General features: G+C 39.8%; 1 protein-coding gene across 1 annotated transcript; it reads left to right on the top strand.

Moving 5' to 3' along the window:
• Window positions 1-128: 128 nt before the first annotated feature.
• LOC123753781 (uncharacterized) lies at window positions 129-12,056 on the top strand. The gene is made up of 2 exons (XM_069305163.1): window positions 129-228; window positions 10,623-12,056. Exon 2 carries the CDS (start codon window positions 10,625-10,627, stop codon window positions 11,654-11,656), a length of 1,032 nt encoding a protein of 343 aa, XP_069161264.1. The 5' UTR covers window positions 129-228; window positions 10,623-10,624; the 3' UTR covers window positions 11,657-12,056.
• Window positions 12,057-20,468: the final 8,412 nt, after the last annotated feature.

Raw genomic sequence — 20,468 nt, 5'->3', positions numbered from 1 at the left:
CAGGAGGTTCAATAGCGACTGTGTTGGCGCCGTTAGGTGCTTCAGCTGCCGCCTGTTGGTCTCGTGACGTCAAGTCCCTGGGTGGTAGTTATGGCTGGGCGGGGGGTGGGGAACGGCGGGCGGCACATCACATACATAAACACACCTCATCTCCCGCTGCTCACAGATTACCAGAGCGCTTCCCAGCACTCGTTTGCAGCGCGCTAGAACTTCAAGGCACACATTAAGGTAAACAGACTCATTCTTAACACCTGTTTAGAGCGGCTCAAAGTTATTAACCGTTTATTGGCATTTATTTTATATATCCGGGAAATTAAAAAGGAGTTGATTAGCAATTTTGTCTTGCAAACGTATTAGTACAGGGAATTACTACACAATAATCGGGAACCAGTACATGTATTCTCTCGCACAGACACTAACACGCTTTCACTTCTACAGGAAATTTGTGTCAACATCAGCACACTGTCAACAGGAAGTAATCCTAAAACATTAGAATAGTTCGTCTACAAATAACCTTGTATAGGTGGTAGTGGAAAATGTTACTGAGGCACATACTGGGCTCAGGAACTGAGTTTTCCTGAGAGTAACTACCAACAGACTTCTCGACGACAAGATGCCGGCGGCTTGTCGAAGTCTCCCATTTGCCTTAATGATGTTTTACAGCTGTACTTTAAAAGTTTAAAGAGTTTTGACACTTGGGTGAAAAAGCATCTCCTGTTGTCAGTCCTATATATTTTTTTTTTAATTTGTATTTTTTTTTTTAGATATATACAAGAGTTGTTACATTCTTGTACAGCCACTCATACGCGTAGCGTTTCGGGCAGGTCGCTGGAATACGATCCCCGCCGCGAAGAATCGTTTTTACAACCAAGTACACATTTTACTGTTGAGTTAAACAGATGATACATTTCAGGATTTGCACCCAGTAAATCCTCCCTGGCCAGGATATATATGTATATATATATATATATATATATATATATATATATATATATATATATATATATATATATATATATATATATATATATATATATATATATATATATATATATATATATATATATGTCGTACCTAATAGCCAGAACGCACTTGTCAGCCAACTATGCAAGGCCCGATTTGCCTAATAAGCCAAGTTTTCATGAATTAATTGTTTTTCGGCTACCTAACCTAACCTAACCTATAAAGATAGGTTAGGTTAGGTTAGGTAGGGTTGGTTAGGTTCGGTGTTAAATCTACGTTAATTTTAACTCGAATAAAAAAAAATTGTCCTCATACTTAATGAAATGGGTAGCTTTATCATTTCATAAGAAAAAAATTAGAGAAAAAATATTAATTCAGAAAAACTTGGCTTATTAGGCAAATCGGGCCTTGCATAGTAGGGTCAGAAGTGCGTTCTGGCTACTAGGTACGACATATATATATATATATATATATATATATATATATATATATATATATATATATATATATATATATATGTCGTACCTAGTAGCCAGAACGTACTTCTCAGCCTACTATGCAAGGCCCGATTTGCCTAATAAGCCAAGTTTTCATGAACTAATTGTTTTTCAACTACCTAACCTACCTAACCTAACCTAACCTAACTTTTTCGGCTACCTAACCTAACCTAACCTATACAGTTAGGTTAGGTTAGGTTAGGTAGGGTTGGTTAGGTTCGGTCATATATCTACGTTAATTTTAACTCCAATAAAAAAAAATTGACCTCATACATACTGAAATGGGTAGCTTTATCATTTCATAAGAAAAAAATTAGAGAAAATGTATTAATTCAGGAAAACTTGGCTTATTAGGCAAATCGGGCCTTGCATAGTAGGGTGAGAAGTGCGTTCTGGCTACTAGGTACGACATATATATATATATATATATATATATATATATATATATATATATATATATATATATATATATATATATATATGTCGTACCTAGTAGCCAGAACGCCCTTCTCAGCCTACTATGCAAGGCCCGATTTGCCTAATAAGCCAAGTTTTCATGAATTAATGTTTTTTCGACTACCTAACCTACCTAACCTAACCTAACTTTTTCGGCTACCTAACCTAACCTAACCTATAAAGTTAGGTTAGGTTAGGTTAGGTAGGGTTGGTTAGGTTCGGTCATATATCTACGTTAGTTTTAACTCCAATAAAAAAGAATTGACCTCATACATAATGAAATGGTTAGCTGTATCATTTCATAAGAAAAAAATTAGAGAAAATATATTAATTCAGGAAAACTTGGCTTATTAGGCAAATCGGGCCTTGCATAGTAGGCTGAGAAGTGCGTTCTGGCTACTAGGTACGACATATATATATATATATATATATATATATATATATATATATATATATATATATATATATATATATATATATATATATATATATATATATTATTAAATATGACCAAAAAAGTAAGATTAATAATTCTAACACGAATTTTCTCAATCTTTCGTACATTTCTTTTCACTGTTGGTGGTAATTCAAAAATCAATTCTCCAAAATTCATTTTTATTTGTAGTCTGACGCGACACTTGAGCGCGTTTCGTAAAACTTATTACATTTTCAAAGACTTTAGTTTACACATACACAACTGAATAGAACTTACACATCTCCGATTTGTTTATATCTACATTTGAGTGAGGTGGATAGGATGAATTTAATACCCTATTAATACCACTTCACCCTATCCACCTCTCTCAAATGCAGATATAAACAAATCGGAGATGTGTAAGTTCTATTCAGTTGTGTATGTGTAAACTAAAGTCTTTGAAAATGTAATAAGTTTTACGAAACGCGCTCAAGTGTCGCGTCAGACTAGAAATAAAAATGAATTTTGGAGAATTGATTTTTGAATTACCACCAACAGTGAAAAGAAATGTACGAAAGATTGAGAAAATTCGTGTTAGAATTATTAATCTTACTTTTTCGGTCATATTTAATAATATATGTCTACAGGAAAGACTGCTACCAAAATATACTAATTTAAAACGCACGACCCAGCAGCAAGGAATCAAGCCTTCACGATAAAATATCGTCAGGATCTGATTCGTGATCAGATATACAAGGCAGAGAATGAAATCAAAGACAACAAAACGCAACTACTTCATGCTACAAACGAGTGGAGAAATAGCAACATCGACGAAAGTATCCGTACCCGCATTGAACAACACCTCGACATCCTCACAGACCGACATCACCTCAGCACTGAAACAAGGATTATCAAGAAACTAACAACATTATATGGAGGATCTATGGCAATTCCATGACCAAGAGATGGCTTCCTGAACCTTGCAGGAATTAACCTCACTGAGGACCAAGTCACTCTCCTAAATCTGGGCATAAACTGTCACGTTATGTCCAGACCGAGTGAGATGGCCCGGAAAGTGGAGTTGGAAATTCTGTTGGACGACATATTCGACCTCGAGACACAAAAGAAGGTCACTACCAAAGATACCTTACAAGCAGAACTTATTGCGGAAGGAGGAAAGAATCGAGGCAATTACAGAAGCACCATACTGTCCCCCGAGCTCAAAGCGGCAGCTAAAAGCCTTCGTGAGAACAAGGAGATAGTTGTCAGGAGAGGTGACAAGTCGCCAATATATGTCATTCTTAAAAAAGATGAATATCTGGCGAAAATGAACCTCATACTCTCTGACCAAATTAAATTCCAAAGGGTAACGAAGGACACTACAGCCAAATTGAAAGCAAAGGTTAACAAACTGATCGAAACTGTGAACGCCAAGAACTCAGGGCTCCACCTGCCAAAGATTATTGGGGAATATAAACCTGGATATGCGTATGGAAATGTCAAGACACACAAGCCTGGAAACCCACTTCAGCCAATCATTAGCCAGATACCCACACCCACGTACAGACTGGCGAAGCGACTCAACGGCCTGCTGACTCCTTATGTCCCTTGCGCCTTCAGCCTGAAGTCTCCAAAGGAATTTGTTGACTTACTGCGGGGCACACGGGCCACAGGGATAAGAGCCTCGTTGGACGTAGAATCACTGTTCACCAACGTACCTGTGGACGAGACAATCGGGATGATAGCCGACAGAGTGTATCGTGATCCAGCCTGTCCTCCTCTTGACATACCAGAAAATATTCTAAGGAAACTACTCCAAGCTTGTACTAAAGAGGCACCCTTCTTGAGCCCGGATGGGCACATGTATAAGCAAGTAGATGGGGTCGCCATGGGTTCTCCCCTAGGTGTCCTGTTTGCAAACTTCTACATGGGTACCATCGAGCAAAAAGTCTTAGTCGACATGAACTTGAAACCGGCCATATACTGCAGGTATGTTGACGACATTTTTACACAGGTACCAGATGTCAGACATCTGTAGGTGCTGAAGGAGGCATTTGAGCAGAGTTCTATGCTGCGTTTCACTTACGAGATGGAAAAGGATGGGAAGCTGCCCTTTCTAGATGTAACAGTCATGGAAAAGAGCGGAGGTTTCCACACTGCAGTCTACACTAAGGAAACGAACATAGGAATGTGCCTAAATGCCAACAGCGACTGCCCAGACAGGTACAAGAGGAGTGTTGTTAACGCATATGTCGACCGTGCTCTCAGCCACAGCTCAGAATGGAAGCAAGTCGACGAAGAACTCTGTAGGGTAAGGCAGGTCCTAGTCAACAACGGCTTCTCCAATGGTTTCGTCGAAGACATCATAAGAAGGAAAGTGAAACGCCATGCAACCTCTGAAGAGACAAATAACACAACACCTATACCCCCTATTAGACTATTTTACAGGAACTTCTTTTCCACAGCTCATAAAACGGAGGAAAGGGTCCTGAAAGATATTGTTAATAGAAACGTTATCCCTAAAGACAAAAATCAGAGGATACAACTGACGATTTACTATAAAACCAGAAAAACGGCCAGCCTACTCATGAGAAACTCTCCAGACACAAAACAGAACGCTTTAAAAGAGACTAACGTTGTCTATGCCTTCAAATGCCCTCTTGGGGACTGTAAGCTCCAAAAAACCCAGTATATAGGCAAGACAACAACATCTCTTTCTAGGCGTTTAACGATGCATAAGCAACAGGGCTCCATTAAGGAACATATAATCTCTTCCCATAACCAAACCATCGCCAGAGAAATCCTAGTAAACAACACAGAAATCATCGATAGATACAGCGATAGCAGGCGGCTTGACGTTTGCGAGGCACTACACATCAAGAAGTCAACACCAGCAATCAACAGCCAATTATTGCACAACTATATTCTACCCACCTCAAGACTCCGCTCCAATATAGAAGCATCAAGAAATATGGACCAATAGGCTTTCTACAAACACTTCTATTCAATACCCATTGTTTCTGTTCTGTCTTGTGTTGATACTTTTAATACCCTATTAATATCCCCTCATGTTCTGTCTTGTGTTAATGCCACGTCACTATATGCCACATCATCCCTCCCACCTCACTCAAATGTAGATATAATAGCAGAGATACGTAAGTTCTAATCAGTTGTGTATTTGTGAAGTCTTTGAAAATGTAATAAGTTTTACGAAACGCGCCCGTGTCGCGTCAGACTAGAAATAAAAATGAATTTTGGAGAAGTGATTTTTGATTTACCTCCAACAGTGAAGCGTAATGTACGAAAGATTGAGAAAATTCGTGTTAGAATTATTAATCTTACTTTTTCGGTCATATTTAATAATATATATATATATATATATATATATATATATATATATATATATATATATATATATATATATATATATATATATATATATATATATATACATATATATATATATATATATATATATATATATATATATATATATATATATATATGTATATATATATATATATATATATATATATATTTATATATTTTGGTGTATACTGGCAGGAGGTTTTCATTTAGACATGTTTCATTGAATGTGTCTGCATATTATGTGTTGATTATTTTCTTGTTTAGAGCTTCTATGCCTCTGACTAGTGATCGTGCTTCTTGGTTTGATTGGAAGAGGATTTCTCCAAAGGTCATCTTTGTTCTAGGTAAACTAAAATAATAAATAACTGTAGAATATATTACACTTATTGCAAATTTACACAATGTTTCGAACCTACATGGTTCATTCTCAAGTGAAGGGACTCTTGATTGATTGATTGATGAAAATTAAGCCACCCAAGAGGTGACACGGGCATAAATAGGACTGTTGTTGTTATTGTTGTGACCCACAATGTAGGACTGAGAGCAGGAGATGCTTTTTCGCCCACAGGGTTATAAACCCATGGAACCGCCTACCCGCCGAATCCGTAAATGTCAAAACTATTAACTTTTTAGGTACAGCTGGGAAAGACCATCAAGGCAAAAATAGGAAGCCGCCGGCCTCTTGTCCTAGTCGAGGCCAATAGTGGCTCTCAGGCAAACTCAGGTAAACACTCAGAGGTATAGGTCTCACTAGACAGGTTGATGTATTCGTCCTTTTTAACCTTCCAGAGCGATGATACTATGTACTTGTTGGATAACTTCTTCACGACTAAACTTTGAAATAATCTTAACAACTTGTCCTAATGAACAGTATATGCATCGCATTTTGTTGTATAAATCCCCAAAGGCCAAAATATGATGTACGGATCCCCAAAATCACGTCCGCTCGCCAAATTGATGGGCTGACCCGTTTTTTATTCGTAGGTCTTCGGTTAGGTTAGGTTCGGCTAATTTAGTATATAATTTTTTGTGAGAATGTTGGAACTTGAGAGGACACAGTGTATGGTTGAAACTTGAGAGGTCACAATGTATGGTTGCTGCTGTAACTTGAGAGATCACGGTGTATGGTTGCTGCTGTAACTTGAGAGATCACGGTGTATGGTTGCTGCTGTAACTTGAGAGATCACGGTGTATGGTTGCTGCTGTAACTTGAGAGATCACGGTGTATGGTTGCTGCTGTAACTTGAGAGATCACGGTGTATGGTTGCTGCTGTAACTTGAGAGATCACGGTGTATGGTTGCTGCTGTAACTTGAGAGATCACGGTGTATGGTTGCTGCTGTAACTTGAGAGATCACGGTGTATGGTTGCTGCTGTAACTTGAGAGATCACGGTGTATGGTTGCTGCTGTAACTTGAGAGATCACGGTGTATGGTTGCTGCTGTAACTTGAGAGATCACGGTGTATGGTTGCTGCTGTAACTTGAGAGATCACGGTGTATGGTTGCTGCTGTAACTTGAGAGATCACGGTGTATGGTTGCTGCTGTAACTTGAGAGATCACGGTGTATGGTTGCTGCTGTAACTTGAGAGATCACGGTGTATGGTTGCTGCTGTAACTTGAGAGATCACGGTGTATGGTTGCAGCTGTAACTTGAGAGATCACGGTGTATGGTTGCAGCTGTAACTTGAGAGATCACGGTGTATGGTTGCTGCTGTAACTTGAGAGATCACGGTGTATGGTTGCAGCTGTAACTTGAGAGATCACGGTGTATGGTTGCTGCTGTAACTTAAGAGATCACGGTGTATGGTTGCTGCTGTAACTTGAGAGATCACGGTGTATGGTTGCTGCTGTAACTTGAGAGATCACGGTGTATGGTTGCTGCTGTAACTTGAGAGATCACAATGTATGGTTGCAGCAGCAACTTGAGAGATCACGGTGTATGGTTGCAGCAACAACTTGAGAGATCACGGTGTATGGTTGCTGCTGTAACTTGAGAGATCACGGTGTATGGTTGCTGCTGTAACTTGAGAGATCACAATGTATGGTTGCTGCTGCAACTTGAGAGATCACGGTGTATGGTTGCTGCTGTAACTTGAGAGATCACGGTGTATGGTTGCAGCAACAACTTGAGAGATCACGGTGTATGGTTGCAGCAGCAACTTGAGAGATCACGGTGTATGATTGCAGCAACAACTTGAGAGATCACGGTGTATGGTTGCTGCTGTAACTTGAGAGATCACGGTGTATGGTTGCAGCAACAACTTGAGAGATCACGGTGTATGGTTGCAGCAGCAACTTGAGAGATCACGGTGTATGGTTGCAGCAACAACTTGAGAGATCACGGTGTATGGTTGCTGCTGTAACTTGAGAGATCACGGTGTATGGTTGCAGCAACAACTTGAGAGATCACGGTGTATGGTTGCTGCTGTAACTTGAGAGATCACGGTGTATGGTTGCAGCAACAACTTGAGAGATCACGGTGTATGGTTGCTGCTGTAACTTGAGAGATCACGGTGTATGGTTGCTGCTGTAACTTGAGAGATCACGGTGTATGGTTGCTGCTGTAACTTGAGAGATCACGGTGTATGGTTGCAGCAGCAACTTGAGAGATCGCGGTGTATGGTTGCAGCAACAACTTGAGAGATCACGGTGTATGGTTGCTGCTGTAACTTGAGAGGTCACAATGTATGGTTGCTGCTGTAACTTGAGAGATCACGGTGTATGGTTGCTGCTGTAACTTGAGAGATCACGGTGTATGGTTGCTGCTGTAACTTGAGAGATCACAATGTATGGTTGCAGCAGCAACTTGAGAGATCACGGTGTATGGTTGCTGCTGTAACTTGAGAGATCACAATGTATGGTTGCAGCAGCAACTTGAGAGATCACGGTGTATGGTTGCAGCAACAACTTGAGAGATCACGGTGTATGGTTGCTGCTGTAACTTGAGAGATCACGGTGTATGGTTGCTGCTGTAACTTGAGAGATCACAATGTATGGTTGCAGCAGCAACTTGAGAGATCACGGTGTATGGTTGCAGCAGCAACTTGAGAGATCACGGTGTATGGTTGCTGCTGTAACTTGAGAGATCACAATGTATGGTTGCAGCAGCAACTTGAGAGATCACGGTGTATGGTTGCAGCAACAACTTGAGAGATCACGGTGTATGGTTGCTGCTGTAACTTGAGAGATCACGGTGTATGGTTGCTGCTGTAACTTGAGAGATCACAATGTATGGTTGCTGCTGCAACTTGAGAGATCACGGTGTATGGTTGCTGCTGTAACTTGAGAGATCACGGTGTATGGTTGCAGCAACAACTTGAGAGATCACGGTGTATGGTTGCAGCAGCAACTTGAGAGATCACGGTGTATGATTGCAGCAACAACTTGAGAGATCACGGTGTATGGTTGCTGCTGTAACTTGAGAGATCACGGTGTATGGTTGCAGCAACAACTTGAGAGATCACGGTGTATGGTTGCAGCAGCAACTTGAGAGATCACGGTGTATGGTTGCAGCAACAACTTGAGAGATCACGGTGTATGGTTGCTGCTGTAACTTGAGAGATCACGGTGTATGGTTGCAGCAACAACTTGAGAGATCACGGTGTATGGTTGCTGCTGTAACTTGAGAGATCACGGTGTATGGTTGCAGCAACAACTTGAGAGATCACGGTGTATGGTTGCTGCTGTAACTTGAGAGATCACGGTGTATGGTTGCTGCTGTAACTTGAGAGATCACGGTGTATGGTTGCTGCTGTAACTTGAGAGATCACGGTGTATGGTTGCAGCAGCAACTTGAGAGATCGCAGTGTATGGTTGCTGCTGTAACTTGAGAGGTCACAATGTATGGTTGCTGCTGTAACTTGAGAGATCACGGTGTATGGTTGCTGCTGTAACTTGAGAGATCACGGTGTATGGTTGCTGCTGCAACTTGAGAGATCACGGTGTATGGTTGCTGCTGTAACTTGAGAGATCGCAGTGTATGGTTGCTGCAGCAACAACTTGAGAGATCGCGGTGTATGGTTGCAGCTGCAACTTGAGAGATCACGGTGTATGGTTGCAGCTGCAACTTGAGAGATCACGGTGTATGGTTGCTGCTGCAACAACTTGAGAGATCACGGTGTATGGTTGCAACAGCAAATTGAGAGATCACGGTGTATGGTTGCAGCTGCAACTTGAGAGATCACGGTGTATGGTTGCTGCTGTAACTTGAGAGATCACGGTGTATGGTTGCTGCTGCAACTTGAGAGATCACGGTGTATGGTTGCTGCTGCAACTTGAGAGATCACGGTGTATGGTTGCTGCTTCTATTTGGCGATGAAAATCTGGGTGATTCTTATCGCTGTTAAACATTAAGTTTGCCGAGCCAATCAAAGCTGTCCAGTTAGGTTAAATTAGACGCTGTCCTATATGAAATTTACTTCAGGGCCACAATCTCTCTAGTGGCCCTCTCCCAACCACTTGGATTGGACGGTAGAGCGACGGTCTCGTTTCATGCAGGTCAGCGTTAAATTCCCGACCGTCCAAGACGTTGGGCATCATTCCTTACCTTAGTCCCATCACAAATCCTTATTCTGATCCCTTCCAAATGAAATATAGTCGTAATGGCTTGGTGCTTCCTCCTGATAATTCCTTTCCCTTCTCTAGTGGACTCGACGAGGACAGGAAGCCGGCGGTTTATCAAAGGTCCCTTCCATTTGTCCTAAGGATTTTGTCGAGGTGGACCTTAATGTTTAGCAAAGTTTTTGGCATCTACGGCTTCGGCGGGTAGGCAGTTCCATGGGTTTATATCTCTGGGGATAAAAAAAACTCCTGTTTTCTACCCTACACTGTGGGTTGTTGAGCTTGAATCCGTAGCTAGTTGTTTGTGCTGAAGATAATCAACTTCTGGGATAATCACAAGTAAGCGTTATGTTTGTTACAGGTATGACGATGGTGTGGGCGACTGTTGGCGGGACGGTGGTGTGGGCGGCAGCGGCCATGTTGGTGCTCCCGGCACCTGGTGCCCGGTGTTCACCTCCCGCCCACGTCTCGGATCCGTCCGTGATTGACGCAACATCCTTGAGCGTCAGAGACTTGCTCAAGCCACACTTGAATGTTGGATACGTTCTCAAACCTCATGTGAATGCTGGAAAACTTCCCAATAAAGTAGTGAACGTTGTATACTTTACCAAACCAGTCGTGCAAGATGAAGACGTTTACAAACCAACTGTGAATGATGGAAGCCTTCACAAAGCAACTGTGAATAGTGGAAAGCTTCCTAAGTCAACCGTGAATAATGGAAAACTTCGTAAACCAAATATGCATAATGAAAACCTTCCTAAACCAACTGTGAATATTGGAAACCTTCCAAAACCAACTGTGAATGATGGAAACCTTCCTAGACCAACGGTCAATGAAGGAAAACCTCGCATGACGGGTGTAGAAATCATAGTTCTTCATTCAGATGCCGCTGAGGCAAATGTGGCCGCTAGAGACATGGTGACCACCCTCGACCCACTGACAGAGTTTTGTCTAGAGGCATGCCAGGAGGGCGTGGGCGGCCCCGAGTGTGACTGTCATCCCGACCCCGACCGTCGCTACCTCGTTTCGCCTTACGATATGTCCAATGGACCAAATGTTCACAAACTGAAGCCAGAGCAGCTTTCCAGGCCAGCGAAGCCTGAAGTTCCAGATAGAGATGAAGGGGTGACAAAATCCCATGACCAGGACCCCACCACCACCCTGAGCGACTACTGTGTGGTGGCCTGCACGAAGGGACAATACAACGTCGCCTGTAACTGTCCAAACCACATCAGTGGTCGACGGTCCGTCGTTCAGCGGGAGTCCGTTTCTCCTGGAAGTTACCATACTGGCTCCAAACTGTTGCAGAGTCGTATTAAACTGTTGCTCAATAGAAGCAAACTGTTGTTCGGAGGTAACAAACTGTCGCACGACAGCAACACACTCTCACACTAAGGAAGCAAACTGTCTTCACTCTGTGAGAAGTCGTGCCGCCAGGGGCTGACTTTCTCAACCTGTGAGTACAACATCACCTTCCGTCTGAGAATTTGTGGCGTGGTCAGCAGCGGTCACAGAGTGAAGCACTTGGCACAGGAGCCTTAGTGGGGGTTTAAATTCCCTTAAAAACAAAACAAAAATCTATATAAATATATAACTGTGGAGTCCAACCATAATAACTGTGGAGTCCAAACATAAATTTTGGACAGGCACTATCTACGTTTTAGTATGAATGGAGGAGATTCCCCATTTCACAGATTTTCCACTTTTTTTCACCTCCGGCCAAATTGAATAAGTTGTTGAAATTATTAAGACACCATTTTTTAAAGGAAAAACTTTACATATATTATATATATATATATATATATATATATATATATATATATATATATATATATATATATATATATATATATATATGTCGTACCTAGTAGCCAGAACGCACTTCTCAGCCAACTATGCAAGACCCGATTTGCCTAATAAGCCAAGTTTTCATGAATTAATGTTTTCTCGACTACCTAACCCACCTAACCTAACCTAACCTAACTTTTTCGGCTACCTAACCTAACCTAACCTATAAAGATAGGTTAGGTTAGGTTAGGTAGGTTAGGTAGTCGAGAAAACATTAATTCATGAAAACTTGGCTTATTAGGCAAATAAGCCTAATATATATATATATGTTAATAAGCTATATATTAATATATAATATTAATAAGCTATATATATATATATATAAGACATATATATGTTAATAAGCCTAACATATATATATATATCTGTCAGACTCGGGGGCCTTGGCGTGCGCACAGCAACACAAATTGCTGTACCAGCGTTCCTGTCCTCTTCAGTGGGGTCTGACAACTTGGTGAAGGAAATCCTACCTGAGCACCTAGTTCAACAGGCAGGGGTACATGATACCCAGCTTCACAGACTGCACAACCAAATGGGTCTCTCTCGCAGGACCAGCCCCCCAACCACCGCCTTCTGAAGCCCAGAAGCAATCCAGCTGGGATTGCCCCATTGCCGACCAAGAAGCTGCGACAACACCACATGACACTGCCCGACTTAGAGCTGTAGCAGCTCCCCATGCAGGTGATTTCCTATTACCAACCCCAATGTCAGCAACCAGCACCCGTCTCACACCGCAGGCCCTCCGAATTCCTGTGGCTCTCCGCCTAGCTGCCCCAATCCACACCAAATACAGGTGTATTTGAGGCGAGGCAGAGGCCGACAGATACGGACGGCATGGCCTTCTCTGCCAAAGGACAGGAGGATGGCATGCAAGACACGGCGAGGTCAATGACATTATTAAGAGAAGCCTTACCACAGCCGGTTGTCCAGCAGAGAGAGAGCCCCGTTACCTAATGTCCCGCAATTCTGATGAGCCTGTCGGTCGCCCAGACGGAATCAGGGTGAACCCCTGGAAGAATGGTAGACAGTTGGTGTGGGACTACACTTGCGTTTCCACTTTAGCCAATACCTATGTTGACTTCAGTGCTACACAAGCAGGAGGAACTGCCAATCACCGGGAAGAGGCCAAGTCATGTAAATACAGAGACCTTGAGCACCACTACAATTTTGTCCCCATTGCCTCAGAGACACTTGGTGCCTGGGGTAAAAGTGCTGCTAGCTTTTTGAAGGAGTTGGGGTCTAAGCTAATCGAAACAACTAGAGACCCTAGAGCTGCCAGTTTTCTTTTTCAGCGCCTTAGTGTTGCAATCCAGAGAGGAAATGCTCTCTGCATCCATGGTTCCTGCCCGCCATCTGAGGAGTTGGAGGAGCTGTTCAACTTGTGACAAGCAGCCTTGTACCCTGCATGTAATCAATATTGTAACTTTTTTTGTGTAATGACATTTTCAAATAAAGTTATATATATATATATATATATATATATATATATATATATATATATATATATATATATATATATATATATATATTATATATATATATAAATATATATATATATATATATATATATATATATATACATATATATATATATATATATTATATATATATATAAATATATATATATATATATATATATATATATATATATATATATATATATATATATATATATATATATATATATATATATGTCGTACCTAGTAGCCAGAACGCACTTCTCAGCCTACTATGCAAGGCCCGATTTGCCTAATAAGCCAAGTTTTCATGAATTAATGTTTCTTCGACTACCTAACCAACCTAACCTAACATAACCTAACTTTTTCGGCTACCTAACCTAACCTAATCTATAAAGATAGGTTAGGTTAGGTTAGGTAGGGTTGGTTAGGTTCGGTCATATATCTACGTTAATTTTAACTCCAATAAAAAAATTTTGACCACATACATAATCAAATGGGTAGCTTTATCATTTCATAAGAAAAAAAATAGAGAAAATATATTAATTAAAAAAAACTTGGCTTATTAGGCAAATCGGGCCTTGCATACTAGGCTGAGAGGTGCTTTCTGGCTACTAAGTACGACATATATATATATATATATATATATATATATATATATATATATATATATATATATATATATATATATATATATATATATATATATATATATATATATATATATATATATATATATTAGTATATTTTGGTAGCAGTCTTTCCTGTAGACATATATTATTAAATATGACCGAAAAAGTAAGATTAATAATTCTAACACGAATTTTCTCAATCTTTCGTACATTACGCTTCACTGTTGGAGGTAAATCAAAAATCACTTCTCCAAAATTCATTTTTATTTCTAGTCTGACGCGACACGGGCGCGTTTCGTAAAACTTATTACATTTTCAAAGACTTCACAAATACACAACTGATTAGAACTTGCGTTTCCCTGATTTTATATCTACATTTGAGTGAGGTGGGAAGGGTGATGTGGCATTACTTTTGAGTGAGGTGGGAAGGGTGATGTGGCATTAACACAAGACAGAACACTAGGGGATATTAATAGGGTATTAAAAGTATCAACACAAGACAGAACAGAAACAATGGGTATTGAATAGAAGTGTTTGTAGAAAGCCTATTGGTCCATATTTCTTGATGCTTCTATATTGGAGCGGAGTCTTGAGGTGGGTAGAATATAGTTGTGCAATAATTGGCTGTTGATTGCTGGTGTTGACTTCTTGATGTGTAGTGCCTCGCAAACGTCAAGCCGCCTGCTATCGCTGTATCTATCGATGATTTCTGTGTTGTTTACTAGGATTTCTCTGGTGATGGTTTGGTTATGGGAAGAGATTATATGTTCCTTAATGGAGCCCTGTTGTTTATGCATCGTTAAACGCCTAGAAAGAGATGTTGTTGTCTTGCCTATATACTGGGTTTTTTGGAGCTTACAGTCCCCAAGTGGGCATTTGAAGGCATAGACGACGTTAGTCTCTTTTAAAGCGTTCTGTTTTGTGTCTGGAGAGTTTCTCATGAGTAGGCTGGCCGTTTTTCTGGTTTTATAGTAAATCGTCAGTTGTATCCTCTGATTTTTGTCTGTAGGGATGACGTTTCTATTAACAATATCTTTCAGGACCCTTTCCTCTGTTTTATGAGCTGTGGAAAAGAAGTTCCTGTAAAATAGTCTAATAGGGGGTATAGGTGTTGTGTTAGTTGTCTCTTCGGAGGTTGCATGGCTTTTCACTTTCCTTCTTATGATGTCTTCGATGAAACCATTGGAGAAGCCGTTATTGACTAGGACCTGCCTTACCCTACAGAGTTCTTCACAACACCTATACCCCCTATTAGACTATTTTACAGGAACTTCTTTTCCACAGCTCATACATAGGTTACAGTGTTGTTGATCAATAACACAGTATTGTTAGCCCTGTGGTTCTCAACCTGTCCTGATATGAGAGTTGACTTTGTCTTGAATTATTTTTGATGCCCGGTGCTGAATTTTCTCCAATGAATCTGTCTTTCTGAAGATGAGGTCTGCATGCTTGGATGAAATAATCCTGGTGGGGCGCACCGGAGATTTCTACAGTTGAATGACTACCTTACTTTCCTTAAATTCAAAGGTACGCTTGATTATTCCTAGGGTTTGCTTATCTTTTTTTCCTGCCCATTTGTTGTGCAACTTTCAGTGAATGATTGATTCTGACTTCAAGGTCCTTTACTTCATCAATATGCTACAAGTTAATGCGGTTAATTTGGTAGTTGTGGCATGGGTTGTTATACCCCACATGCAAGGTCTTGCATTTAACGATATTAAAAAGGATTTGCCAAGCATCTGACCATTTGTGGAGTTCATGTAGATTTCTTTTAAGATCTCAATATAATTTTCACTTCCCACTTTACCATAAATCTTTGTGTCATCTGGAAATTTGATAATGTGGTTTGTTATATTCTCATCTAAGTCATCGACGTATATAACAATAAAGGTTGGCCCCAAAATGGAGCCTTGTGGTATCTCACTTATCACATTTCCCCAGTGAGAGTCATTCCCATGTGGCACAACTCTTTGTTTTCTTTGTTTTAACCATTGTTTTATCCATTCTAGTATTCACCAATTTATTTAATGTGCCTGTAGTAATATTATTCACTGATGAATTATAATTCATCTTCAGTCCAGATATAACTGTGTTCTCTATAGTGCTTAGTCTGTGATATGTATTGTTAGGATTGAGACTTATGTTGTAGTATTTTTTACTAATTATGTTATAATTATATTATAATATCGATAGTTTTCTGTTTTACTTACCTTATAATTTTGTACAATAATAATAATATAAATAATAATAATAATAATAATAATAATAATAATTATGAGACCTTTGGGGGAGAGAGGATAAACAATGAACTGAAGACAACCTCTAGTGTCTATTTATCCAGGTATAATTATTACAGTGACGACGAAGATTAATCAATTCTGTAACTAGTGAGAACTCGTACCTGGAGAGACCCGGTTGGCATGGCCAGAGGACCATTTTGATACTACAGGTGCAGCGCGTGACAGAGGCAGGACATACATGGTGGTCGCGTCTTTGCCTTGTGAGAAGTGATCCCGCACCTGTGATCCTCATACATGCTTGTCTTGGCGTCGTCTCATATGAAGATTGAACAATTTCTGCATACAAAATCTGACAGTAAATTAGGACTTAGCATGCCAGAGGCCATTTTTGATGATCATGGTTCCGATTGGACTCTTCATTGACCTAAGAAAAGCCTTTGATACTGTTAATCACATCTACCTCTTACTTAAACTCCAGCATTATGGAATCCGAGGCCTTGCCCTTGACTACATCCGATCCTATCTTAGTGACAGACACCAATATGTAACCATCAATGATACAACTTCTTCCACTCTACCAATTACCGTTGGAGTGCCACAGGGCAGTATCTTAGGACCTCTTCTATTTCTTATATATATAAACGATCTGCCTAATGTCTCTAATATTCTCAAACCTATATTGTTTGCTGACGATACTACCCTTATCTATTCAGACCTCAATCCACATACACTAAATAATGTTGTGAATAATGAATTAAAAAAAGTCCACTTATGGATGTCAACGAACAAACTAACATTAAACATCGAAAAGACTTACTACATCTTATTTGGAAGGAAATCATCAAATGCAATTCAGCTACAGATTGACAACATTAACATCAGTAATAAAAATTATGGCAAGTTTCTTGGCCTATTCCTAGACAAGAGACTCAACTTCAGCACCCACATTCAACACATAACTAAGAAAGTCTCTAAGACATTTGGAATACTCTCCAAAATCAGATATTATGTCCCTAACTCTGCTTTCCTCTCACTATATTATGTACTAATCTACCCCTATCTTAATTATGGTATCTGTGCATGGGGATCTACCACTGCAAACCACCTTAAGCCCATCATCACACAGCAAAAATCTGCTATCAGAATAATAACTAACTCTGCTTTCAGACAACACTCAGCTCCCTTGTTTAAATCCCTAAACTTGCTAAATATTAACTCCCTCCACACATTCTCTTGTGTCAACTACATTTACAAAACCTTGTTCTTAAATGCAAACCATGCTCTGAAACTCTCCCTGGACAGATGTAATAGGACCCATTATCACCACACCAGAAATAAATATCTCTTTGATATCCCCAGGGTCAAACTTAATCTGTGTAAACACTCTATGCAAATTAAGGGACCTAGTCTATGGAACTCACTCCCTAGTGAATTGAAAAACTGTAAAACTTTTGCCTTATTTAAAAGCAAAACCAAAAAGTACCTAATTTCATCTTCTCAGTTTCCTACACTGAGCTTTAAATTTGCTCTGTACCTAGTGTTACCCAATCTCCTAATTTTTATGTAGTATCAAACAACCTTATCGTTGTGTTCATTACTGTCTTCTTTTATGTGCTAGCCATATGCTGTATTGTGACTACCAATTTTTGTCAACTACCATTCAAGCTGTCATTGCAATCAATCTTAGCTACCTATGTGCTTTAATATACTGTACCTACAATTTTCTCTCATCTTCTTTTTATCATTCCATGTAACTGTTATCATTTTTTTGTCTATAAATTTTGCAAGTATTTACCTCCTTAAAATTTTCTTAGATTAAGGACCTGCCCGAAACGCTGCGCGTACTAGTGGCTTTACAAGACTGTAATTACCATATTATGTATCCTCACATTCCCAATGTACATTCTTGTATATGCATAAATAAATAAATAAATATAAATAAATAAATAAAAAAATCATGAAAACACTTGCTCATAGGAACTGCTGAGCTCCAGTTCCCCCAGGCACTCACTACCAGGCGTATGACCCCATCAACCTCACACTAGAATAATAAGCAACTAACAAATGTGTTGCAACAAAGTCTTTATAAGATAATTTCAATATATTCAAAGCTGAATTTTGACAATATTCGTTAAAACGATAGAAAAATAGCAGTTTCATGCTGTACGATAATGCAGGATTTAACGGCACTACATCATGCAATGTTTAGCTGCATTCGATGCAGCTCCGTCAATCCATCAGTCCCGTGTTTAGTGTTTAGTTGAATGAGAGCATGTGTTGCTAACGGTGCTGAAGTTGCTTTGACTACTTTATGTTTAATTACCCTCTGACAAACAATGACAATGAAAAATTGTCATTGAACTCAGTAAAGTATCAACTTTTCGCAGCTGACATTAAATGAATAATGATTATTATTTTACTGTTGTGTTACGCTTGCAATGATGCAGTCCCTCAATTCTAACTGTTCACGACCCGCCACTGGAAATGTTGATGAGAAAAACAACTTCATTAAAATTTTGCTGGGAACAGGGGGCCCGGATTCATTAAGCAGTTACGCAAGAACTTACGAAATTTATCGTTCTTATTCGTTCCATGAGAATATTATGAGTATTAGGAAGCTTGAATTAATAATAATAATAATAATACAAATTATAATAATAATCATTGTTATTTAAATAATACTGTAGTGTAATCATACTGTAGCAAGTATATTATATCAGGAATATACTTGCTCCCTATTCTAATTAGCTATATGCAGATAATGAGATGGGTCTGTTAATTCTACTTAGTCCACTAATTACAATTAATACCTCTTCCCAAGTGTACAATTAATACCTCTTCCCAAGCCTGCTAGAGGATGGTTAGGTGAGGTGTGGACTGGTACTCTAACCAGTCGACAGCAAATCATCACTATTTTTACGAGCTCATTATAGCCCGTTCCACATGAACATTTCGTTCTGGGTATCTAAATCTAAAACAACAACAACGAATCATCATCTTTACGGGTTATTCATGCCCGTACGACCTCTTGGGTGGCTTAATCTTCATAAATCAATCAATTATCATTAGTCTAACTCTATGAGTGGTTCAGTACAGACGTTGGAGAGATATCGCACATCTTCAACATTCACCAACAACAATATAACACTCGACGTGTTCGGTTCCTACCCTCACAAGACGCCTCAGCCTCGACACTGGACAGACTCCAGCCTCATCCAGCTACTATGCTCTCGTCCCGCACTCCAGCTCTTCGACTCCGTCTGCACTACTATAAGCGTACACCATTGTGTTGTTGCGAGGCTGTTACAAAACATGGCAGACTGAAGAGAAAGAAAAAAGCAAACGCACCAGTATAAGATTTATAATATACATAGTGTCTATCCAATCATTTCTACTAAAAAAAAAATTTTTCTGCTCTGACTACCATGTAACTCAAGAGGTGGCGAACCCTCTAGAGAAGCAGGCCATTGATAAAAACATTAACTCTAGCGGTCCACAGATATATGCATACCAAATTAATATTACCATAATATTGGTACTATTAAAACCATTCATTATGAGGAAGTATCAGACAATGAATTTTCTCGCTAGTTGCATTGTGTCTTGCAACCTTAGCAGCCTTGGCAGACAACATTCCCCCTTTCTGTCATATAGTGGACCCCCTGATATAGCGGTGTCTCCTGTTCATGAAGCTTGGCCTCATACACAGTACTATCAACATGCAGCTGTTGATACCTTTTATATTAACATGTCTTGACAATGGCACATTTATTAATGTTATATGCCACATTTGGCAGTTGGGATTTGGAATCTCTTAGAATAGTTTACCTGAGTACCTGAGAGCCACTAACACTAGTGGTTTCGACGAGGACAGGAAGCCGGTGGCTTGTTGAAGTTCCCCCCCCCCCCCCCCCCACTTGCCTTGATGATCATTTCCTGCTGCATCTTAAAAATTAACAGAGTTTTGGCATTTATGGCTTCGTCGGGAAGGCAGTTATATGGGATAATATCCATGTGGGTGAAAAAGCAT

The sequence above is a fragment of the Procambarus clarkii genome, chromosome 54, assembly GCF_040958095.1.
Source record: "Procambarus clarkii isolate CNS0578487 chromosome 54, FALCON_Pclarkii_2.0, whole genome shotgun sequence".
Taxonomy (NCBI): domain Eukaryota; kingdom Metazoa; phylum Arthropoda; class Malacostraca; order Decapoda; family Cambaridae; genus Procambarus; species Procambarus clarkii.
Note: the sequence above shows the minus strand (reverse complement) of the source record. Positions and strands in the feature narration are given on the sequence as shown.